Below are 24454 nucleotides of genomic sequence, written 5' to 3'. Positions count from 1 at the left end.
CTTGCTTTCTGTCCCGGTGGCAGCAGACACAGACCCGGGCCTTTTGCCTAAGTGGCTGCTATGATTTGGAAGGTGGGGGCTTTTTTGTTCCTTCCCCCCTGGGTTTTGAGAGAAGACACCGCTGCTGCTGTTGCTGCTGCTCAGGAGCTGAAGCTGTAAGGAAGGAGACAGTTGCATCCAAGACTCCAAGGCTTCTGCAGTCTTTGGCCGGTTCCATTCTCCAAAGGGCCCGAGGCGGCCGCTCGGTTCTACCTCGGAGGACCCAAGGCATCAGCTTTCATGCTCAGAGCCCAGGATTTGCCCCGTGCTCAAGCCAGTCCCGGGGCTGGGCCTGCAGATCCGGGCAAGCCAGGGCCAGTTTCAACTCGGAGAAGTTCCCCCTCGGTCTGGCCTCAGCACCCGATGCTCTTCTGGGGGCTGGAGAGGAGAGACAGCGTGCGGGGTGCAGGCTGAGACCCCCCCCCCCAAGCTGCACTTAACTTTAAGCCCGCTGCTCTTCCAGTTTTGCGGCTTGCTGGCTTGCTTCTTGTTTTCCAAAGTTGCTTGAAGCTCCGGGCTGCACGCACGGGGGAAGAAGAGGCCTTTCGCCGACTGGAGGACTTTTCCCAGGAAGGGCTGGAACTGATAAAAGAAAAACGTGATTTTGCTCCGCTGGCCTCCATCTGCCGATCCTGTCCGGGGCTTTGCAGGAGGCGGGAATGTGAGGTGCAGGATCGTTGTACAGGGTCCCCCAGTTTTCCTCCACCAGAGCCTCTGGTCGCTTTCTAGAACAGAACGATGACAAAAAAAAAAAAAGTTCTCCAAAGGACTGCAGTGGTTTTTATGTCTTCTCCTTTTCTTGGTTGTTGTTTGTTTTGTTTTGTTTTGGGTTGCACCCAGTGGCTTCCAAAAATACCCCGTCCTTATCTTTATTGGCTCTTCCAGAAGTCCAGACTAATTTGACGGGCAGCTCGCTTATCGCGGGGAGCCTGCGCAGAGGTTATGCGGGCCTTGCCTCCCCCGGGCCTGAAGAGGCCTTTCACAAGAGAGGGTGCTTGGTCATCAAGTAATAGTAACCCAAATTGTCACAGGCCTTTCAGATGCCACCTTTGGTCGTGCTGGGGTTCAACTGTTTTCTCATTTTCTCTTGCCAATAGAACTGAGCTTGCAACCTTCTCTCTCTCTCTCTCTCTCTCTCTCTCTCTCTCTCTCTCTCTCTCTCTCTCTCTCTCTCTCTCTCTCTCTCTCTCTCTCTCCTCTCTCTCTCTTTCTTCTCCCTCAGAGCAGGACCCCAGTCAGGCGCCAGGCCCCGGCGGACATGGCTGACGCTGAGGAGGGCTTTGCCTTGGCACACACCCCCTTGGACCCCGACTCAAAGGATCTGCCCTGTGACTCGAAGCCGGAGGGTGCGCTGGGGGCCCCCAGCAAGTCCCCTTCATCCCCTCAGGCTGCCTTCACCCAGCAGGTAAGAGTCACTTTAGAAAAGCAGTGCCCAGGATGGGCGATGGGTGCCTCCTTCTTTCTATTCCTTCTCTCTCTCTCTCTCTCTCTCTCTCTCTCTCTCTCTCTCTCTCTCTCTCTCTCTCTCTCTCTCTCTCTCTCTCTCTCTCTCCCTCACTCCCTCCCTCCCTCCCTCCCTTCCCTGTGTCCTCTAAACCCCTTAACTGGAGATGATTGTCTTCTGGAGCCCACCCTTCACTGTTAGTTAGAGAAATCTTAATGATCAGATTGATGGACCAGTTAAGATGGTCCAGAACATTCCCTGGCATAGATAGACTCAGCCCTGAGCCCTCATTAAGGGCCGGGTCACTGGCCACTCCTGGGCAGCTTGAAGGATGGTTTGACCCCGCTTCAGATCTCCAGCGGCCGCCGCCGCCTCCCCCTCCTCTGCACCCAGGCCAGAGATGAGGCTGGGCTTCAGCTCCGGTGTCCCTGAGTGGAGCGGAGGGCTCGCCTGGTGCCTGATTGTTCAGTGCCCGAGCAGGGCAGACGACCCCTACAAGGGCTTCTGGTAGCCTGGGTGACTTTAAATTGGTCCCCAGAAGTTTTCCAGCTTGATGAGGAGACAGCCTCTGACTATCTGAGATTTAGCTAAATCTCTTCTTGGGGCAGAAGCTTTTTTGTTGCTTGTACCTTTCTCCCTCCTTTCTTCCTACTTCGCCCTCTTTGGGGATGGGCCAGGACATTTGGGGTTTCAGTGTAGAGAATCAGCTAAACTGTGCACATAGTTTGGGAAACGGTGTGTTTTTAAATGGTAATGCAAAATTATTAGATAGCTATTAATAGGAGAACTCAAAGAGTTTGCACATGAATTGGGAGAGGCTCGGTTTTGTCAAATGACTTTCATTTGGGAGCAGAAAGGTTGAGCGACTTCGGCTGTGCCCAGAATCCAGAATCGGAATCGAGGTAGTGGGGAGAGAGGGAAGAAAGCTGGCGGCAAATTGGGACATTTCGCCGATAGAAATGAGGAGAAATCTTTTTTTTTTTTCCCCAGCACATTCTCCCACATCGACCTTTGCAATGTGAAATTCCCCCGTGGCCATGTTCTATTCTTCCAAGAGTGCTGCCCAGATATCTTCGTGTGTGTCTGGGTGGCACGTAAAAATATCCGAAGTGGCTTGTTTAAGATCGAATGCTTCCCGTCCACTTCCATTAGCTGCATCTTGGCTAAAATGGATAAAAATTGGTTTCATTCATCCCCCCAATTCGCTAGCCTCTCCTCTCCTCCCAGGGCACAGTCTGAGGCTGAGGAGGGCTCACTCTTTTCCCTAACCTGTCTGGGGCTTGAGACAGGCTAAACCAGCAGGGAAGGGATCCGTGGACAGGGGTGGCAAGCTTGGTGGCTTTCAGGCTTTAGAGGGGGAAAAATCCTTTGCATTAGGGGAGACTTTGGGGAGGACAGAGAGGCCGGGGATGGCCAGCCAGAGCTGGTGGCCTGACCTTTCTTTCTCTCTCCTTCCTCCAGGGCATGGAAGGGATCAAGGTGTTTCTCCACGAACGAGAGCTGTGGCTGAAATTCCATGAAGTGGGGACAGAAATGATCATCACCAAGGCTGGCAGGTGAGTCCGTTATGTTTGGAGGAAAGGCAGGGAAGGGGGTCAGAGAAACAAAGAAGGAAAGTGGGGCTGGAAAAGAAGAGAGAAGGGAAAGGGGGAAGTGGGAGGAGGGCGCAGAGGACGAGAGGGCAGCGGGCACGGGAGATATTTTGTTTGACTCAGTTCTGATAAAAGAGGGGTGTGCAGTGGACCCCATCTTTTTCTGAGTGGGGGAGCCAGAAACAGAGAAGGGGTTCACTTCCAACTGGGCGTTGTGTTTTCATCTCTGCCTTCAATCTCAGAGCTTCGGAGACGGGGCCACGGGGAGGGAAAATCCTTTCTCCCTTTTTATGGGAGAAAGCGGGGTTATGGAGAGAAGAGAAAAAGGTGAAGAGAGACTGGAGTACGGATTTGGGTACCATAGGGGACAGCTGCAGATCTGGCCCCTTCCCCTGCTGACCCCTTCCTGGATCTCAGATCTTGGAGGGGTTCCAGGGTTCCACCCAACGGCCCCCAACTCAGAATCCTTGAATGTACTCGCTAGCTACCTCTTTCATTGTTTATAGAAAGCAGCCAAAGCCTTTGAAACTGAACCGGGGCTCGGCACAGCTCTATATACAGACACCGATAAACATGGCAGTTTCGCCAAGACTCACCCGAGTTCCTCTTAAAAGCTCGCAGAGTTGCAACTAGCAATGCTATGAATCTGGGGGAGGGGTGTGGGGCTCGGAAAGGCTTTGGGGCTCTTTGGTGGCGGTGGTAGGGGTTTGGTGGAAGTTCGGAACACCTTCCCCTACCCCTAGTCCAGGACTGATGGGCCTCAGCAATTGTCTCCCAGGGTGGGAAGCCCCCAGGTCCCCTCCCCAATGGGCTGGAAGGTGAGGGGGGCCTTCAAGACCCAAGCCGCTGGGTGTGTAAAGAGGCAGGGCGGGGCCCCCTTGCCAGAAGCCCCCCGCCCCCAGTTCTCCATCCCGATCCTCCCGCAATAAACTGACAACGGTGACATTTATTATTATTTGAAATTAAACAATGTCTGCACCCCCTGCTCAGCCTGGCTGAACCGGGAGGAGTGTTCTGTTTATATCCGGGAACTCAGGTCTTCCCATTCCGATGGGAAGGAAAGCTGCGACTTGAGGCCTCCGGTCTCCCCCCTAGACCGAGCCCGGAGATTTAACTATAAAAGGCCAGTGGAACGGGCCTGGATTTCGCCTCCGCCTCCAGCCAAGCACTTGGGCAGATAAACACCCAGAGACCGCCGCCGTGCTCTGCTCACCCCTTCCTAACTTTCCAGAGCAAGCTGGGGGTCTACCACAAAGGCTACAGCTTCCTGGGATGTCCTCCTTTGAGGCGACAGGAACGGGGCGGTGTAGGCAGGCACTGCACTTTTTTGTGAGGCACAGTTGCACCCTTCCAGTTCAGGCACCTCCATTTTTCAAACCCAGGACTCACGAGGGTTTTGAATTTTTTGGCTGAGAGTCCATGCGCTTGACCGGGAGCCTTGGAGAGAAGTGGAAAGGCAGACGTTACCCACAAAGAGGGCCGTTGGGGGGGACAGGAGATGGGTGGCCCATTTCTTTTTTTTTTTTTTTTTTTTGTGTTTTTGGGCCACACCCGGCGGTGCTCAGGGGTTACTCCTGGCTGTCTGCTCAGAAATAGCTCCTGGCAGGCACGGGGGACCATATGGGACACCGGGATTCGAACCAAACACCTTTGGTCCTGGATTGGCTGCTTGCAAGGCAAACGCCCACTGTGCTATCTCTCCGGGCCCGGGTGGCCCATTTCTATAAGCCTTCTTCTGTCGCCCCACAATGAAAACATTTGGGTCTGGAGGTAGAAAGAAAGTTAATTGAAATGGGGGGAACCTGTCCAAGCCTTTCTCAGAACAGTTCTTGAGAAGTTTTTGTTCAGTCCTGGGCACCCCTTCTATTCTTGGTCTCCCCAGGAACTTCTAGGGAACCCCAGGCTAGATTTTGGCAAGCCCAGAGCAGGGACCCTTTGCTTCAATAATCACCCAGAACTAAAACAGTAGTGACTGGCTTCTCTCTGCACCCCCTTTCCTTAGGCGGATGTTCCCCAGTTACAAAGTCAAGGTGACGGGTCTGAACCCCAAAACAAAGTACATCCTCCTCATGGACATCGTCCCCGCAGACGACCATAGATACAAGTTTGCGGATAATAAATGGTAGGACTTGGCGTGGCCAGTGAGAGGGAGGGCGGCAGAAAGGAGTGGTTGTGAAGGCTCCCCTCTTTAGCTCTGAACTTGGTTGATTTTTTTTAATGCTCCTACTGTGAGCCATAGAAGCATTAGACTTATTCCCCTGCCCTCACTCCCCCCAAAGAATGGGTCGACAAACTGAAGTTTAGCATTTTAAAAGGTTATTGTTTGAAGGTTTAAAAGGAGGCTGTACATTTTAAAAGAAGTGTATTGTTACTAGGTACCACGAGTATTTCTGGGGGGCATAAAGGCATTTACAGATATTTTTTATGAGTGCCCACATTGGGCATGCCTTTTTATGAAATTGCAAAGTCTGCTTATGGTACTTTCTACCAGCAGGCCTACAAGGCTCATTCCTGGGGTCCACTGCTCAGGAGATGGATGGCGAGAAAGCACCCTCCCCCCCAAAAAAAAAAAACTTGAGAAAATTTGCAGGACGTTTTTAAATTTTGCACCATTACACTTTCAGACCCCTCAGACTGTGGGAATCCAGTTTGGAGACCCTACAGGGTTCTCTCTGCTGCTGTGGAGGAAGAGGAGGAGGAAGAGCTGGTGGAGGCAGGAGTTGGGGGGAACCTGCTTGGACACAGGATTGCAAAAGTTTAGGTTGTTCCCAGCTCCCTCTGGGCTTTTGCAGTGGACACAAGAATGGGGGTGCCCCCCAGCTCGCTGATTCTGGGGGGGATCACCTCTCTCATTGGCCCAGGTCTGTGACGGGCAAAGCGGAGCCTGCCATGCCTGGTCGCCTGTACGTGCACCCCGACTCGCCGGCCACGGGTGCCCACTGGATGCGGCAGCTTGTGTCCTTCCAGAAGCTCAAACTCACTAACAACCACCTGGACCCGTTTGGACACGTAAGTGACACTCGTGGCTGCTGGGAACCCCATCTCATCTCACGGCCTTTAAGCTCTTTCTTCTTCATCTTTTTTGGCTCCAGAAAATATAACAGCACTCTTCTCTTCATCCCCCTTGTCTCCCCCACCCAGTTGTTCTGCCCTTCTTCTTTCGTCTTGACCTGCACACCCTTCCCTTCTTTCTTTCTCATTGTCCTTTCCCTCTCCTTCTGATTCAGGATTCTGGAACCTCTTACTTTATCTTTGCACCAACTCCCTGCCCCCCAAATCCCAACATTGGTTCCCATCTCCTATCTGATCCCCTCTGTCCTGCTCAGGGGTTGCTTTACCTGGCCCCACCCTACATTGCTGTTGGTAATACCCCATCACTGTTTCTGCGGGCAGTGGTGAAAAATATTACTATTCAGGTCTGAGTCTGGGTGCCAGGATGACCATCAGAGCCTCTAATTCGGGGTGTGAGCGTGAGTGATTCAGACCTTTTGTCCATAGCTCATCCTGCAGGCTGGTGACAATAGGGGTGTTCTGACTCGAAGGCAGACCCCAGTTATTTAGAAGTGGGGAACCATCCCAGCAGAAGGGGCTCTTATTCTTGCCCCCTTAGCTGGCTGTTCAATTCATCTAATCTGTTCATCTTCAGGCACCCCAACACTTGCTAATGGCAGAGAAATCAGACTGGGTTCAAACTCAGAAAGGGGAAGCACTGGCCTGACTGCAGCCCCCTCATATGCCAAGAAGCAGCATTCTTTGAACCGGGATTCACTTAGGGTGCCTCCCATCTTCTCCAAAAGCAGATGAACAAAACTGATTAGGGGGAGAAATTTCCTCAAATCTCTTCGTGGAAACAGCAAATTCTGGGTTCCTCGGCTCTGGTTCCAGGTAGTTTAGCCACATGAACTCTTTGGGCTTCTCTACCTTCCAGGCTTATAAGAGTACTGTAATAAATGGGGGTGCAGGTGAGTGGCACAAGTGTTCAGGGCAGCACCCTTTATATCGGATGCTTTATATCATGACAGGGCCCTCCAATGCCCAAAGTAGCCCCTCCAACATGCTCCAAGAGATTCCAGATGCTTGGGAAATGAGGGAAGGGACAGAAGTGGGACCAACGGAAAGGACAACACACTGTGGTGTCCTGGACATTCCCAGAGCTGAACCCTGACAATAGAGCAGGGTGGAGTGTCTGGGGTAGGGAATGTGGCCCTTTGCTATCACCCCAGAACTGCAGCTGATAATCAGGACACTCTGTGCCCTCCTTTATTCCTGCTGTTTGGGGGTTCTTGCTGAGTATCTCAGAACCCCGCTGGAATCCATCCCCAAATGTTAAGAATGACAAGATTCTTGGAAAGTCGCTACAGCCTTTTTGAGCAGTAAGCGGCTGGCGCCCCGCTGGCAGAGGGACCCTTGTTTATTGAGGGGGCAGCCCTGAGACAGTGTCCAGGCTCTCTGTTCTCTCTGTCTACGCCATAGGGTGCCTCAGGTCAGGGGGTGGTGTCGGTAAGGGTGGGGGGGAGCCTGTTGAGTTCTGGACACCCCAGCAAACATGGGGAGCCTTTTCTGGTGACCCCAGAGAAGTGGAGGTGAGCTTCTGAGCTCCTCTGGCCTTCCCAGTCCATTCCCATCCCTTCTAGTGGGGCTCTAATGAAATTAGGGGACATCAGATCACCCTCACGCTGATGTCTGTGCTGGCCTCAGCCGTCACAGCAATTTGACTAAGCCTGGATGATGGTCAAACCGGCCTGGGGACCTCGGCGGGGCAGCCTTGGAGCCCTGCGGCGTCTCTCTTGTCGCCACCGTGGCCCAGGAGGAGGCCGGCTCCGCTCTGAGTCCCAAGATTAGCGCCAAACTGGGCTCTGCAGGGTGGCAGGTCCCAGTTGGGGCCAGACTTGCCGCCGCCCCTCCCTGGGGCCCTGAGCCCCCCCCCCCACCTCTTTCTGCTTCTGCTGGCTGTCTGAGGTTGGTCCCAGCGCCTCAGTCCAGGGTCCCCACACAAATGGAAACCTCAAAAAGAACGTACCTCTGCTACCCTGCTGCTATGCTACTTCTGCAGCTTGTCCTGAGAGTTGCAAAGCCAGGAGCCTCACAAAGCCAGGTCCCTCCTCTTCGCCAAACATTGCATCCCCAAGCACATATATATACCCCCCCCCCCCCACACACACACACACTTGTCCTGGGCAGCAGCAAAAGTGGTGGAGGCGGTGGCAGGAAGGGAGAGAGGCGGTTTCTCTCCCCTGCAGGGGAAAATGCTGAGGAGGGACCCGCTGGAGTCTGAAGTGTGGATGGAACCCAGAAAAGCCGGGCTGAGCGGGTCTCACCGGCAAGCTCTTTCTTCATTGACACCCCATTTTTAAACAAAGGGTTTGCCGAGTTGGGTTACACCTGCAGGCAGGGTTTTTGTTATTGTTTTTTTCTTCTTTTCTTTTTTTTAGTTTTGGTTTTTGGGCTACATCTGGCAATGCTCAGGGCTGACTTTTGGCTCTGCACTAAGAAATCACTTCGTGGCTGTGCTTGGAGGAACCATATGGGATACTGGGGATCGAACCTGGTCAGCCCTGTGCAAGGAAAATAAATGCCTTTCCTAGTACACTTATTGCTCTGGCTCGCAGCAGAAAGGTTTAATCCAATTTTGCAAATTTGAGCCTCTTTCTTGGCATCCTTTGGGGGGGTGTCTTTGTTTCCCTTTTGGGGTGGGGTAGGGTGGGGATGTATTTATGTGTTTATTGGTCTCTTCTCCCACTTCCTTAAGGTTCCAGCTAGAATTTCTGACTCACAGGGGTTCCAGCAGGGGATGAGAAGTGCCCAACGGAGGGAGTTAATTTATTAAGCAAACTTTATTAAGAATTCTGATTTACTACCCTGTATTCTTTGGGCAAATTCCTGAAATATTAGCCTGGCGTCCTTCGTTGGAAATTGTCATTTTTGAAATGTTTCTTTTTAATGAAATCTCTGGCCCTTTTTCAAAACAGGAGAAAAAAAACAACTTTTCCCTCCCCATTTCGCCCTCTTTCCCTCTCTGTATGAGCCTATATATGAAGTCTAATTTGGGAGGGGGGGAGTAGATGAAGTGTGGGGTTTGTCTGGAACCAAAAGGGTTTTGATTTTGATTTCCTCAATTCTGTCTTCTTTATTATTATTTTTAGATTATTTTAAATTCCATGCACAAATACCAGCCCAGATTGCATATTGTGAAAGCGGATGAAAATAATGGATTTGGCTCCAAAAATACGGCCTTCTGCACCCACGTGTTCCCTGAGACAGCCTTCATCGCCGTGACCTCCTATCAGAACCACAAGGTGAGTCCCACCCCCAATTAGCCATGTCCTTTGCTCCCTGGGCTCAGCATTGCACCATCTTCTGCGGGGAAATAGGGCCCCCCAAAGTTTTATTTCTGATCAGGGAGATGATGCCAAGGGTGGGGAACCTGCGCAGGACACGGAAATCCTGGGTTTAACCCCCAACCCTGCACTTTTTTGGACCTACCAGAGCACCGCTGGGTGTGGCTCAAAAATAGCCAACAGAAAAGAATGATTTCATCGCCTCCCCAGTCTCGAGACAGTCACTGCCTGAGGGTTGGAGCTGTTTGTATTACATGGGGACAAACACTTGAGCCTCCACACGCACACACATGCTCAAATATACACGCACCTGCATACCCAAATAGATATATCTGTGCACACATATACACGCAAACTCAAACGAACACATACAAATAAATGCATACTCACGGGTATGCACACAGAAAGACACATGTACACATATCCTAACCCATGTGAACATATCTGCATATATATGCGAGGCATGCCTTCAAATAGGAACACTTTTGTACACATAAATAAACACATATGCACATGCTGAACACACACATCCCTACATCCAGAAGCAAAGGTCCCCGGCTCAGGCAGGCAGGTCTGCTCCATCTGGGGAAGGCCCAGCTCCAAGTGCACTACTGTGTCCCAGAATTTCAGAGAGGGTTTTGCTGGTCTGGGTGGCTGGGGGGGTGGCGGGGAGGTTGGGTTTTACTAATTTAGCTCCATGGAGCAGCCTCAGGGCAGCAGCAGAAACTGCTGATCCGGGGACTCTGCCCCCCCCCCCTTTAACCTCGTTAAGAGGAGGAGGGCAGCCCAGATTGTTTGGGAACTGGTGTGCCACCAGGGGGCGGGGGGGGGGGTTACAGGAAGGGTGGGTGGGCAGCTGCTGGAGATTACAGGCTTTGGAAATGGCTTGAAAGCAGGTGGCCCCTGAGCACAGTTTAGGGGAGCACTTTCTGGTAAACCAAGTTTAGGAGTAAGAATTGATTTGACTTCAGGCTTCACGTAGGTGTGTTAAAATCCTTTAGGGGAGGAGGGGTGACGGGGAGGAGGAGAAGGTTCTGGAGTTGGTGATGCTGAACTTCAGGGTGGGAAATGCCAGGGGCGTTAAGCAGTGATGTGGGAGGCCCTGGTTGGAGCCCCCAGCACTACCTGGTCTCACCAACAAAACAGAAAAAGGGATTTGAGGCCACAGGAAGTGGTGCTGGGGGTTCTGTGTGGCATAAGTGAGTGAAAGGACGGGGTACAAACAGCCATTGGTCTTCCCCAGCCATTGGTCTGCTTAAAAAGCCAGTTCTTGAAAGGGCTCCCCCACAAATCTGCTCACTCCCAAATGCAGGGAGGCCCAGGCTTCCCTGTGACAAGCATGTATGCCAATCCTTCAAGATGCCCCAAATGCTGTGATTTTGGGGTTAGAGAAATAGCACAATAGGAGGGTATTTGCCTTGTACACACCAGCCTGGGTTCAAAACTCTGGCATCCCATTTGACCTCCCTTCCCCCGGGCCTTCCAGGAATAATTTCTGAGCACAAAGTCAAGAGTAACCCTTGAATGTTGCTGGGTGTGGCCCCCCAAACAAACAAAACAATAGAAAAACAAACAAAAAATATTGTGACTTCAGTTTTGTTTTGTTTTGTTTTTTTTTTTGAGGGGGAGTCTGAGTGTCACACCTTGGCACTGTTCAGGGGCTATTCTCAGCTTGGTGCTTGGGGGTTGCTTGCCCCCCCCCCCCCAGTGCCAGGGATGGGACCCAAGGCTCTTCATGTTCAGCGTTTTCTACAGTCTCCACCCTGCCATTGCTCCATAAAGGGGACAGGGCATGTGGGGGTCAGATTTCCTGCTCCAGTAAAGCTCTTTTGAGCTCATTTGAGTGTAGACACTCCAAGACCTGTTTCTGCTCTGGCTGTGCTAAACTTTGTGAGGAAGGTCACGTTGGAAAAGATGCCCCCCCCCCCCAAAAAAAAACCCAATTTCCAAGGAGCTAAGGCTCAGTTCCTCCTCCACTATCAGCTTAGAGATGCTTCCTACCTTGCCAGGTGTAAAAATATCTAGGCTCCTCCCAGGTCCCCCCAAAAGTCCAGGTGAGACAGGAAGTAAAAGAAGCAATGAGGAGCAATGGGGACCCAGTGAAGAGGTCTGGGTTCTCTGTCCTTACGATTTTAGGGTGCACAAGGCATGGGAAGTTCTGGGGATGTTTTCTTCTCGGGGTTATAGTTATTTAGGTGGGTTGAATCACACCCAGGGGTACTTAGGGTTTACTCCTGTGGGTCCTGGGGAACCATCTGTGTTGCTGAGAATTGAAGCCAGGTTGTTTGTGTGCAAGGCAAGCACTGTGTCCCTCGAGATGTCTCTCATACCTTTTAGTCTCAAAGCATAATTATCTATTTTACAAGAATTGTAAATGTCCGGGGCCAGAGTGGTGTCACAAGTAGGGTGTTTGCCTTGCTTGTGCTAAACCTAAGGACGGACCTTACCATATGGAGTGATTTCTGAGTGCAGAGCCAGGAGTAATGCCCTGAGTGTCACCAGGTGTGACCCAAAAAGCACAAAAAAAAAAAAAAAAAAGAATTGCAAATGTCCAAGCCTCCAATTTGGGCTCTTCAGTGTATGCCAATAGTCTAAAGTCCAGTTGTAGGATATATTTATCCCTCCCTAATTTCTACTTGTTTTTGTTTTCTTTGTGTTGTTTTTTTTTTTTAACATACCTGATGTTCAGGTGTAAAATCACCTCATGAGCCATATTTTCAAGCCCAGGCTAGTGAGTCTAAAGCAGACAATAATCCAAACAAGACTGAGGGTAGGGTGAAACACATCTAGTCTGGCAGTCTTCTACCTTGTATATCCATCTAGCTACCTGCTGGAACTGCCTTTTTTATTGACTCCAGAGACTATCCCTGAGTGTGGCAGAAAGGACAGAGTAAGGGCAGATAGCTCAGGCTATCCTGAGCCAGTCCTACTCAGGTTTACAAGTAATACCATCTCTGTTTGGAGGTAAACCCAAGTTGTAAACAAACACACAAAGGAATGAGGGATGATCTTTGTTTGAGATAAAATAAAGCATAATCTAACACTCTGGGAATCATTCCTTGCAGGATTCAGGGGACCCTATGGGGTGCCAGGGCTCAAACCCAAGTCAGCCAGTGCAAGCTCAGTGCCTTGCCCATAGTACTATCTCTCTGCTCCCCTCTGATTGCTTTTTTTTTTTTTTTTTTTTTATCAACTTTTCCCAAAAACACAGCTCTGAAATTGGAAGAAGGAAGTCATGGCTGGCTTGAAGTGCTAGGGATCAAACCTGCGTTGTTTGAGTACCCTAAAGGAGGATTTAAGCAAAGAGAATTTGAGCAGGAGAATTTGAGCAAAGGAGTTATGGGGAGCAAAGGCTCAGGGCTTTAATAACAGTGTGCATGCCAGTCCATCCTTGGAGGCACACCCAAAGACCCCAAGCACAAATGATGTTTTCCTTCGAAGTTTGAGAGGTCCTAGGGGTCTGTCTGGTCCTTTCAGTTAGCTCCCCACATAGGCCTCCAGAAAAGGGAGGTACAGAAAGATGAAGGCTGCCTCTTGCTAGCCCCCTATCCCCTAAACCTCATAGTTGTACTATGAAACACTCTATCCTCAAGGTCCACAATTCTTAGTGCAAAGGAATGAACCCCCACATCCACTCCTCTTTGATTTCTGCCCTCATGGGCTGCCCACGAGACACATAGACCCATATGGTGGATCTTGCCAGGCCGAGTCATATGATTTGTCCTACCCGATGGGGAGAGAGACCTTGCACCCCACACCAAGGCAGGACTCAAGGTAGATGATGGCAGAGTTCACATCGACATAACCCCACCTTTGGAATGGGGAGGAGAGACCACACCCTGAGGAGGAGCTGGGGAAACCCCAAAAGTGAGCACATAGGGACTGGTCTGGAATAAGCTGGGCCCTGGCCTTCGAACAGACTCTTCAGCTGAGAATCTGCCCATGGGCACCCCCACTCCAGTTACCTGCCCTAGGGGGCTCCAAATCTGACTGCTTTGAGCTTTGAGAAGCACTGGAAAAGCAGCTAAGCTTCTCATAGTGGTCAGAGTGACCTCAGATCCTGCCCTCCATTGAAGAACCTGAAGCCCCCAGCCGGGTGCTTTGGAAAAATAAGCTGGGAAAGAAAAGATGGCAGGTGGGCCAGACTGTTTGAGGCCTGGTCCCAAAGGCTTCCAGGCTGCTGAAAGCATCTTCCTCCCCTAATGCCAGGGGCTGGTTGACTCTGGCCTCCCTCACAGGGCCTAGCTAGGTACTCTTGGCTGGCTGAGGGCTTTGGACCCTTGCGATTTAAAAACCTGGATCTTCCCCCAGCAGCCCATGCTTGGTAAGCATTCTGTGATATTCTAGTACACAGCTCCCAGGGCAGAAACTGCAAATAGTTAGGTGCTTAGATGTGGCAGAGTAAGCACTGGGCTTCTCAGGACCGGTGACAAAGGCTATATGTGTGAGCGTGTCTGCCCGGCCATAAGAACTCCCTTGGCAGCTAGAAAGCATTTTCCTCCTGCCTAAATCATTGTGTAAGAAGCCTGTATTTATGAGGTATGAGCTTTCTGGTTGGGACCAGGAAATGAACCCCTCATAGAAAGACATAATTAAGATTTTTCTCCCTTTGAAATCTCAGGGGGTTTTTTTGTTGTTTTTCTTAAAAAAAAAGAAAAAGAAAGAAAAAGAAAAAGCGTACTCTCCTAAGCAAGAATCCACAATTATTCTCATTAATTTTTATAGCTTGTGTCTCATTGGTAGGAGCTGGCATTTAGGTCTGTTTCTCCCCCCACGCCAAGCACCTCCCCCGGATATCCGGTTTGGAGGGAGAACATGTACATGATGGATGGAAGTCATTTCAAGAGAGCTTGTGGGCCTAATGTGAATATCCACATGATTGGGCCAGAAGTGGTGTGTATGTGTGTGTGTGTGTGTGTGTGTGTGTGTGTGTGTGTGTGTGTGTGTGTGTGTGTGTGATGGACACAGAGTACTAACAGCAGACGTTGGCAACAGCCAACTCTACAAGTTAACCTTACTCAAGGGCATTTCTTAGGTCCTGGGAGCAGTAAATTTTAGTCTCTGGAACAAGAAGTATGGCCCATAGAAGGTCCTCACCTCTGTTTTTTTTTTTGTTTATTTGTTTGTTATTGCTTTGCTTTTGGTTTGAGGGCCACCCCCCACCCCATCCCCAGCAGTGCTGAGGGTTACTCCTGACTCTGTGCTCAGAAGTATGGTACTTTGGGGGACCATATGTGGCACCACTGATCAAACCCAGCTTGGCTGCATGCAAGGCTAAGGCTGTACTGCCTCTACCATCTCCGTGGCTCCATCTCTGTATGTAGATGGTCCAGGTTTTGGGGTTATGGGTATGGGTGTGTGAGGTATGACTTGTTGCAGTTGGCTGCCCTGTTTGTGGGCTGTGGCAGCTACTGGTCAGCCACAAATCCTGAGAGTGCTCCAAGGCTTTGCTTTTTGCTTTGAGTTCAGTGTCCAAGAAATCACACTCAATAGACCTAGAGCATTTTAAGAATAGGTGTGTGTGTGTGTGTGTGTGTGTGTGTGTGTGTGTGTGTGTGTGTGTATGTGTGTGTGTGTGTGACAATTTTGCCTTGCTGGAAGCTGATGTGTTTTTTTTTTTTGGGGGGGGGTTACACCTTGCAGTGTTCAGGGGTCACTCCTGACTGAGCATAATATCACTCCTGGAGGGGCTCAGGGAACACATGGGTACTGGGGATATGATTGGTTTTTTGGAAGTGCTTACTCCTGCTTCTGCACTGAGGGATCACTCCTGGTGGGGCTTGGGAGACCTTATGCAGTACTCTTTCAACCCAAGTCAGCTACATGCAAGGCAAGTACCTTAACCTATGCACATTCAATGTAATTGAATGTAATTCTTGAATACACTGTAAGAAGGGTCAAACTTGCGGCCAGAGAGCTAGCAGGGGGTTAAGGCACTTTCTTCATATGCAGTCAACCTTGGTTGGATCCTGGGAGTGATACTTCCCCAGCACAATGCTAAGAGTAACCCCATGAGCACCATCAGCTGTATCAAAAGGTATCTCAGTGAGGAAATTCAGATAGGGTATTTTCGATAGGGTTTATGGGATACAGCTCATGTTATGTCAGGGAAACAAATGTGGATGTAGTAAGTTGTGCTTTTCCAAAGTAGTTATGTTCTTGGAAACTCGGGTGATGGTGCATGGTGAGGTTTGGACCTGAGTCAGGTGCATGCAAGGCCAACACCCTACCTGCTGTACTATCTCAGAGCAAGTACTATCTATTTAAATGTTTTGGGGCATAGATTGTTGGGTGCTCCTCAGACTGCTCCTTTCTTCATGTTTGTTCCTGTTGATGTTCAGAGGAACATGCAGTACTGAGAATCAGATCTGGGCTTTCTGCAGGCAAAGTCTGTGTTCCAGCTCATTGAGCAGAAGGTTTTGTAGATAAAAATAACTACCCCTACCCCTTACTCCCCTCCTCGACACTTCCCTGATCATTTTATATTCTGATTCCTCAGAGAAAATGACGCCATGATTCATTACTTCAGTCCCTACCCCTAATGCCACACCGACTAGGGATGTCCTCCAGGACTTGGGGGAACTGAATTTAGTAACTGGGGTGATCGGGGGGAGGAAGCCCAGGATTTTAGGTAAGATTTCTTCCACCTCTATTTAAATGATCTCAATTTATTTATTTATTTATTTTTTGGTTTTTAAGCCACATCCAACAGTGCTCAGGGGTTACTCCTGGCTCTACATTCAGAAATCACTCCTGGCAAGCTTGGGGGAATTATATGGGATGCCAGGAATCGAACCCAGGTCCATCCTGAGTCTGCTGTGTGCAAGGCAAACGCTCTACCATTGTGCTATCTCTCCAGTCCCTTACATGACCTCAATTTTACAGGGGCTGAGAGATAGTACAGCAGGGAGGGTGTTTGCCTTCCATACAGCTGACCCAGGTTCAATCCCTAGCATCCCATATGGTCTTACTGAACACTGCCAAGAGTGATTCCTGAGTGCTGAGCCAGAAGTAACCCCTGAGTACCACTGGGTGTTACCTCCAAATTAAAAAATAAATTAAAAAAATAAATGATCTCAATTTTACTTAATGTTCTGGGATTCCCGCCTTAAAAAAAAAAAGAAGTTAATTGGGTTGCATTTTATTGCAAAAAATAAAAAAAATCTGTGTGGGAATGAAAGTCCCATTAGGTGATGGAAAATAAGCTCAAAATAGGACTGAACTCAGAAGTGCATGTTTTAAAGACTGTTTTCTGAAAGGGTTTTATAGAGTTTTCTCCTCGTTCCAAAGAATCCAGTCAAAATGGGAAAAATGCAGAAATGGGGTAAAGGTATAAAAGAGGAGAGGTTGGGATGGAGAGGAGCAAAACACCCTGCACTCAGTTGTCTGAAGAATTGATTTGATGGGGAAGAGAGGGTGCAAAGGCTGGTGCTTAAGGCTTTACACAGAGCCCTAGAAGTGATCCCTAGCATTGCAGGATCCCAGAACATCACTGGGAATCACCCCTGAGGACTGAGCCTGGAGTAGCCCCCATGCTCACTACTAAGTGTGGCCACCAAAACAACAACAACAACAAATCAGGGGGCTAAAGTGATAGCACAGCGGTAGAGCATTTATCTTGGACTGGGCCAACCCAGCACAGACTTCTGGTTCAATTTCCGGCATCCCATATGGTCCCCCAAAGCTGCCAGGGATGATTTCTGAGTGAAGAGCCAGGTGTAATTCCTGAGAGCCACCGGGTGTGGCCCAAAAATCAAAAACCAAAACCAAACAAAACAAAGATTGCTTTTATGTGTTCAGATAATTTTTAGGTAAACAGTCAAGTTTAATTCAGGGTTACAGAGCTTGGATCAGGGGTGGGGGGGGTAATCCTGGATCAGCTAACCCAAGCTCGATCCCCAGCATCTTATAGGGTGCCCTGAGCCCCAACAGGAGTGTTTCTGAAAGGTAAAACCAGAAGTAAGTAAACCCTGAGCATTGCCAGATGTGGCCCAATCCTCAACTGTACCCCTAAATCAAAACCAAAACAAGGCACAGAATCCCCAAATCCTGTCTGTGTCCCCCCTCTGCCTCTCATTCTAGCAAATCCCAGAGCCGTTTGTTATTGGTGAAGTGATGTTAATGTGCCCATCTCATCTCTCGAGCCAATGGCTTCCATGTTCAGCCCGTGTGTCACCGTCATTGAGTTTGGAGGAATGGGCAGAGCCCTGTGTCCCCTCTGTGTTATCAACAGTCCAGTGCCTGTCCCAGCTGCCCTTCCTTCCTGACTCTGGTCTTCTTTCTGGTCTCTCTCATGTTACTTGTTCTAGAACATAACCTGGTTTGACACATAGAACATATATTTGTTTGCTTTTGGGGGTAACACACAGCAGTGCTCGAGGGCTTACTCTTTATTTAAAAAATTTTTTTAAGCTTTATTTACTTATTGATTGATTGGCTTTAGGGCCACACCCAGTGGTGCTCAGGGGTTATTTCTGGCTCTGCACTCAGAAATCGCCCCTGGCAGGCTAGGGGGATCATATAGGATGCCAGGAATCGAACCTGGGTTCGTCGGCCACATGCAAGGCAAACGTCCTACTACTGTGCTATTGCTCCTGACCAAAGACTTACTCTTGGCTCTACACTCAGGGATCATTGCAGGTGGGGTTCAGAGAATCCTATGGGATGCTGAAGATTAAACTCAGGTTGTCCTCAAGGCATGTACCCTATCTGCTATCTCTGGCCTATCCTATCTCTGTCCCCATGGAAAGTATTTTTTATTTTTAATTTCATTTATTTATTTTGGTTTTGGGACCACACCTGGTGGCGCTCGGGTTACTTCCGGCTGTGCACTCAGAAAATGCCCCTGGCAGGCTCAGGGGACCATATGGGATGCTGGGATTCGAACCCTGGTCTGTCCCAGGTCAGCCACGTGCAAGGCAAATGCCCTGCCACTGTGCTATCTTTCCAGCTTCATGGAAGGTATTTTTTTAAATGCAAATTTTACATATACTTTTACTAGTGAAGACATTGTACATGCAGAGTTTATATATTTGCAGTTTATATATAGTAGTATATATGTAGTTTTGCCATAAGTCATATGCACCATAGATTATTACATAATAAATATAATTTTTTTGTTTTTTTTTATGACCACACTTAATGGTACTTGGGGAGAGATTTAGCTTCTATTTTGGAGCTTCTTGTAGCCAATTTTTAGGGATGCCCCCTTTCTCAAGTTGATTCTGTGTGGTGGTTTGCATCGAAAGTTCTGAGCCTCTCTTCCAGGCTCAGTTCTCTGATGAAGCTTGTGCATTGCCACAGAAATGTTCAAACAGAAGACTATCTATTCCTTCTCAAAACTGAAAAGGTGTGTTTGAGCTGTAGCACAGTAGAAGGGACATTTGCCTTGCATGAGGCTGACTTGTGTTCAATACCTTTATCCCATATGCTCCTCTGAGCCTGCCAGGAATGATTCCTGAGTGTAGAGCCAGGAGTAACCCCTGACAACTGCTGGGTGTGGCCAAAAAAACAAATAGGGGAAATAAACAACAAAGATAGTGAAAGAGGCTTGCAGCGGTTCCATAGCTGGTCCAGATGGAATCATTATAAATGTGGGTGTTCATGGAGCTAGAAAGATAGTACAGCAGGTATGGGGTTTGCCTTGCATCTAACCCTGGTTCTATCTCTGGTACCATATATGGTACCCTAAGTCCACCAGAATTGATCCCTGACTACAGAGCCAGTAGTAACCCCTGAGCATCACTGGGAATGGCTCCAATCCTCCCCCCAATAAGAGTTGGTGATCATTATTTCAGAGTCCTGGTTTTCCCGAGTAGCAAATGCAAAAACTATGAAACCAAGTTGGAATGAGGCCAGGAAGGATTTTGAAAGCCAGAATCAAATGTTGTTGATTTCCAGAGCCACAGGATGGGACCTCCCCACCCTCTTCTTACTCCCTCATCTAAGAAGGACCTTAACTTAACTGCAGGATGTGGGGTACTCTGCAGACACACACAGCTTTCCGGGGGAAAGGCAGAGGACTCGGCGTCAAGATCTAGATCGTGTTAGAAACACAAAATGCTAAGATTTTAAACCCCCCCAGCTGGAAGGCTGCAGAGCATGACTCCAATTAAAGGACAAACTGAAACCAGGTTTCCCCCTTTTTAGAAACCGTCTGATGGGGAACGTTTTCGAGGCTTCCCCCAGAATGAAGTGGTGGTTCTCAGGGACATGATTGTGTTAATTTCCTTTTTATTTTATTTTATTTTATTTTGGTGGCCAGAGGCCATGTTTCCATGACATATATTAGGAGCTGATGTCTGGAGGTAGTCTTGGAGTAATTCTGTGATAAGCACTCTCTCTCTCTCCCTCCTTCTCCTCCTCCTCCTCCTTCTCCTCCTTCTCCTCCTCCTCTCCTCCTCCTTCTTCTCCTTCTCCCTCTTTTCTTCTTCTTCTTCTTCTTCTTCTTCTTCTTCTTCTTCTTCTTCTTCTTCTTCTTCTTCTTCTTCTTCTTCTTCTTCTTCTTCTTCTTCTTCTTCTTCTACTTCTCTCTCTACCTCTCTCCTCTCTCTATCCTTCTCTCTATCCCTCTCCCTCTCTCTATCCTTCTCTCTCTCTATCCCTCTCCCTCTCTCTCCAGATCACCCAGCTAAAGATCGAGAATAATCCCTTTGCCAAAGGCTTCCGAGGCAGCGATGACATGGAGCTGCACAGGATGTCGAGGATGCAGAGGTAAGAAGTGGGATGCTCCATGGCTCTCCTCACTCTTGGGTTCCCTCCCAGTGAAGATAGGTTGGAGGACACCTGCATGTTTCCCCAGCACCTCTGAGCCCCGAAGGAAAAAGAGAGGGAAGTGTCTTCAGTCTGTTCACCCTCATTCATCCTGGAGCATGGATCTTGTGGGGAGTAGTAGAAGAAATCTAGGGGTTCCCCATTTCCCCTCAGAAGAAAAGTACTTCTGGATAGTCTTATTCCCCACCCTATGGGGATCCTTGACTGCCTCCCCCATTTTTCTCACTGCCTCCAAGTCTCCCTGTAGAGGTTTGCTTTTTAATAATTGAGAAGGAAGCTCTGATCAGGGTTTAGGGAACAGAAAGTTGGGGGAGAAAATCTTAACCCCCCCACATGTTGTTCAGGGCTCAGGGGACAGGGTTTCTTTATGACTTCTGTGGTGACAAACGGAGGGGATTGTGTAAATATTCCCCTGGTAGAAAATGGGGTTTGATGGTAAAGGACTGGCTTTTATTTTGGGGGGAGTGAACCACACCCAGTGATGCTCAGGGGTTCTTCCTGGGTGTGTCCTCACTGAGGCTCAGGAACTATATGGGATGCTGGGGATCAAACCTGGTTCAGCTGCCTGCAAAGCAGGCTCCCTTCCTGCTGTCTTATCACTCAAGCCTCATGATGGCAATGGATCAGACAATCATTATCATACTATCCAACTTCACGAGAAATTTCTAGAACAGCTCGCCACGGACTAGCCCTTCTCCAGACACACCTTGGGCCTTTTGGCCACGTTCTCCTTCTTGGGTGGGTTTCTTGTTACCAAATAAATCAAGATCACTCAGGAAGCATTTCTTACCCTTTTTGGGAAACACAGGATGGGTGAATTTGGCAGACGACCCCGTTAGGGAAAAGGCAGGCCAGAGAAGTTGGGGGGTTTGGTATTGGGTTTAGGGGTTTAGAAAACTTTAGTGAAAGGCATATAGGAAGCTGGCTCACCCAATCATGTTATGTTCTTTTTGTTATTGTTGTTGTTGTTTTGGGGTCACACCTGGTGGTGCTCAGGGGTTACTCCTGGCTCTGCACTCAAGAATCGCTCCTGGCAAGTATGAAGACCATATGGGATGCAGGGATTCGAACCACCATTCGTCCTGGATTGGCTGCCTGCAAGGCAAATGCCCTACCATTGTGCTATCTCTCCGGCCCCCACATTATGCTCTTTTTAATTGTTTCATTTTTGAAATAACAAAACACTCATTTGATGCTCAGGGGTTACTCCTGGCTAAGCGCTCAGAAATTGCCCCTGGCTTATGGGACGCCGGGGGATCAAACCGAGGTCCTTCCTTGGCTAGCACTTGCAAGGCAGACACCTTACCTCTAGTGCCACCTCACCGGCCCCGAAATAACAAAACAATTTATATGGAGGTACTGAGGAAGAGGGTGAGAGACTAATAGAGAGGGAAGGAGGGAGAGAGCGAGAGAGAAAGAGCAAGAGAGAGTGAGTGAGCTCGGGCTTCTTCAAAGGCACAGAGAGCCCTAGTACACAGCCCAGCAGGAAAGCCCCTATCTCAGGAGTGGAGATGCGGGCACCATGTGGTCGGGCACCCTATACCCAGGCAACACATATGCCAACATTATGCTCTTTAAAAAAAAAAAGTAATGGATAGAATGGGAGAACATATGCCTTTGTATGTGTGGGAGCCCTGGGTTTGAGCCTTTCCAGTGCTCAAAAAATAATAAAACAAGAATAAAGATATGCACAGCAGAGCTGGATGAGTCTCTCAGCAGGAGAGATAAAGCCTTAGTGTGTAAACATGGATGCAAACTGGCACACACTTGCATATGCACATAAAGCCATGTTTTAAGGGGCCCACATCATGTTCAGATCCACACCCTTTTACCCACCAGAGATCCCATCTCCACTACCCATAACAAAGATGTTATTAGGGACTGGAGCAATAGCACAGTGGTAGAACATTTGTCTTCCATGCATCCTACCTGGGGCGAACCGGAGTTCAAACCCCGGCATCCCATATGGTCCCCTGAGCCTGCCAGGAGCGATTTTTGAGTTCAGAGCCAGGAGTAACCCCTGACCAGCACCTCTGGGTGTGGCCCAAAAAACAAACCAACAAAAAAAGCAAACAAAGATGTTGTTATTGTTACTATTGGTGGCTGAACATAACTGTGTTTATGTATGTGCTGTAGTGCTGGGAATTGAACCTGAGGGTTGAATTATTGTTTGGGATAATTAATTGTAATTAAGTTTGGAACTTGCAGTATCTGCCTTTAGAAATCGGAGCTGAATTTAGTGTCCAGTGTGTGGAAGTCTTACCTATTGGCACAAGGGCCAAAGCCATTTGTGGAGTGCAGCTGTCTTGGAGGGGGTACAGAGGGCCATCCTAGGTTCCGCCCTCAGGAACTTTGCTGGGTCTCGGTCACAAGGTAGTGAGACCTCTGGATATAGTCCCACAGACCCTCTGTTTGGAGGGTCCTGACGGGCACCTCTTCCTCTTCCCTTCTTCCCAACCACAAAGGAGGGAAGGCAGTAGGATTGGGGGGTTAAGTCAGCCTTTGGGATCCCTAGTTTCTTCTGGGTTTTGCCCATGTTTGTTTGTTTTTTGGGCCACACCCAGTGATTCTTGGGGGTTACTCCTGGCTATGCACTCAGAAATTGCTTCTGGCTTGGGGGATCATATGGAATGCCAGGGATGAAACAGAAGTCTGTCCTGAGTCCTGGATCAGCTGCATGCAAGGCAAATGCCCTACAGCTGCGCTATCGCTCTGGCCCCCTGCCTACATTTTAGATCTCTGTCCTCTCTGTCCACCCAGTTAGCCACTGGGTCCTTACTTGCCAAACCCCCTAAAGTGTCTTTTCAGACCCTGTGACCCCCCCCAAGACAGCTGGTAAGACTCACAGCTGGCCAGATGCCCCAGCACCCCATTTTTTCCAGTTCTAAGGAGGCTCCAGCCTCAGGGACTGGGGCGCTTCTCAAAAGGCCGGTACATGTGCTTCAAGACCAGAGGCCCCAGCTCAGGCCCTGGGTATGATCACTGAGCATCACTGGTTGTGGCTCCTAAACAGATCCAAAGCAACGTGAAACCTGTTTCTGTGCCACCCAGTATCTGCCACATTGCAGCATCCTAAGCTGGTGGCCATGGAGATGATGTCTGCAGGGACAGTGGCACCTTGGACGGTGGCTTCTAGATGTCATTTTTTGGGGGGAAACTAAAAACCAGAAAGGGAGTTAATCAGAAAGTAGGCAAGACCAGCTGTGGCCAAACTGGCATAGAAATTGGGGGAGTCGAGGCCGGAGCGGTGGCAGTAGGGCATCTGCCTTGCATGAGCTAACTTAGGATGGACCTCGGTTTAATCCCCTGGTGTCCCATATGGTCCACCAAGCCAGGAGCCATTTCTGAACACATAGCCAGGTGTAACCCCGTAGCCAGGTGTCACCCGGTGTGGCCCAAAAAGAAAAAAAAAAAAATTGGTAGAGTGGTTCAGTGGTTCAAGGGCCCCTCAAACAGTAATTTGAGAGTCATCCCCAAATGTTCTTCCTGATGAGAATACCCAGGGAAATACCTAGCTACTTATAGGTGGGGCAACACCTGGAAGTCTTAGGACTTACTCCTGGCTCTGCACTTAGGGATCACTCCTGGCAGGCTCAGGGGACCATATGGGATGCCCGGGACTGAACCTGGGTCAATTGTGTGCAAGGCAAGTGGCCTCCCCATTGTTTTATTTTTTCTGACCCTTGATATACCTAGTTTATATTTTGTTTTGCCTTTTGGGGGGGCACAGCTGGTGGCATTCAGGGGTTACTCCTGGCTCTGTACTCAGATCACTAATGGGCAGGCTCAGGGGACCATATGGGATGCTGAGGATCAAACCTGGGTCTGTCCCAGGTCAGCCACATGAAAGGCAAATGCCCTACTACTGGGCTATTATTTTGACCCCTCTTGATATACCTAGTTATTTTCATTGCTGTCATTATTTGAAAGGACTTTAAGGACTTTGATTTCAAGGTGAGGGGTCCTATGTCCTTAAATGCACCCTTCTTTTGGAGCAGTGCCTGGCATGCTCAGAGGCTCTTTCCTGGCCCATCACAAGCTGAAAGGGATCTGGGGACTGAGATGGGGCATGGTGAGGGGTGTAGAGACAAAATGGGGAACCCACCCCTGCCTCTAGCTACTTCCTGTCTGCAGTGAGTTGTTGCCCTCTCTTGCTTCCTGGGACCAGCACCTATTCTGTCCACCATTAAGAGCTTTGTGGAAGCTTTTGGGGGGTCTGGCAGTGAGCGGCTGTGTCTCTGCCGGGTAATAGTGGGACCTTGGTGCCC

The 24454-nt window shown here is 49.4% G+C and overlaps 1 protein-coding gene across 1 annotated transcript in view; it reads left to right on the top strand.

Annotated features, from left to right (window-relative positions):
* The first annotated feature begins 1297 nt into the window (after window positions 1-1297).
* Window positions 1298-24454, top strand: part of TBX5 (T-box transcription factor 5) — a 40922-nt gene continuing 17765 nt past the window's right edge. The window contains exons 1-6 of the mRNA XM_049788824.1: window positions 1298-1444; window positions 2945-3039; window positions 5078-5197; window positions 5937-6084; window positions 9219-9371; window positions 20035-20126. Coding sequence (XP_049644781.1) covers window positions 1298-1444; window positions 2945-3039; window positions 5078-5197; window positions 5937-6084; window positions 9219-9371; window positions 20035-20126 — 755 coding nt within the window. The remainder of the gene's footprint in view (window positions 1445-2944; window positions 3040-5077; window positions 5198-5936; window positions 6085-9218; window positions 9372-20034; window positions 20127-24454) is intronic.

Source organism: Suncus etruscus, chromosome 15, assembly GCF_024139225.1.
Source record: "Suncus etruscus isolate mSunEtr1 chromosome 15, mSunEtr1.pri.cur, whole genome shotgun sequence".
NCBI classification, from domain to species: domain Eukaryota; kingdom Metazoa; phylum Chordata; class Mammalia; order Eulipotyphla; family Soricidae; genus Suncus; species Suncus etruscus.
The sequence above is the reverse complement of the archived record's forward strand: the minus strand, read 5'-3'. Positions and strand labels throughout refer to the sequence as shown.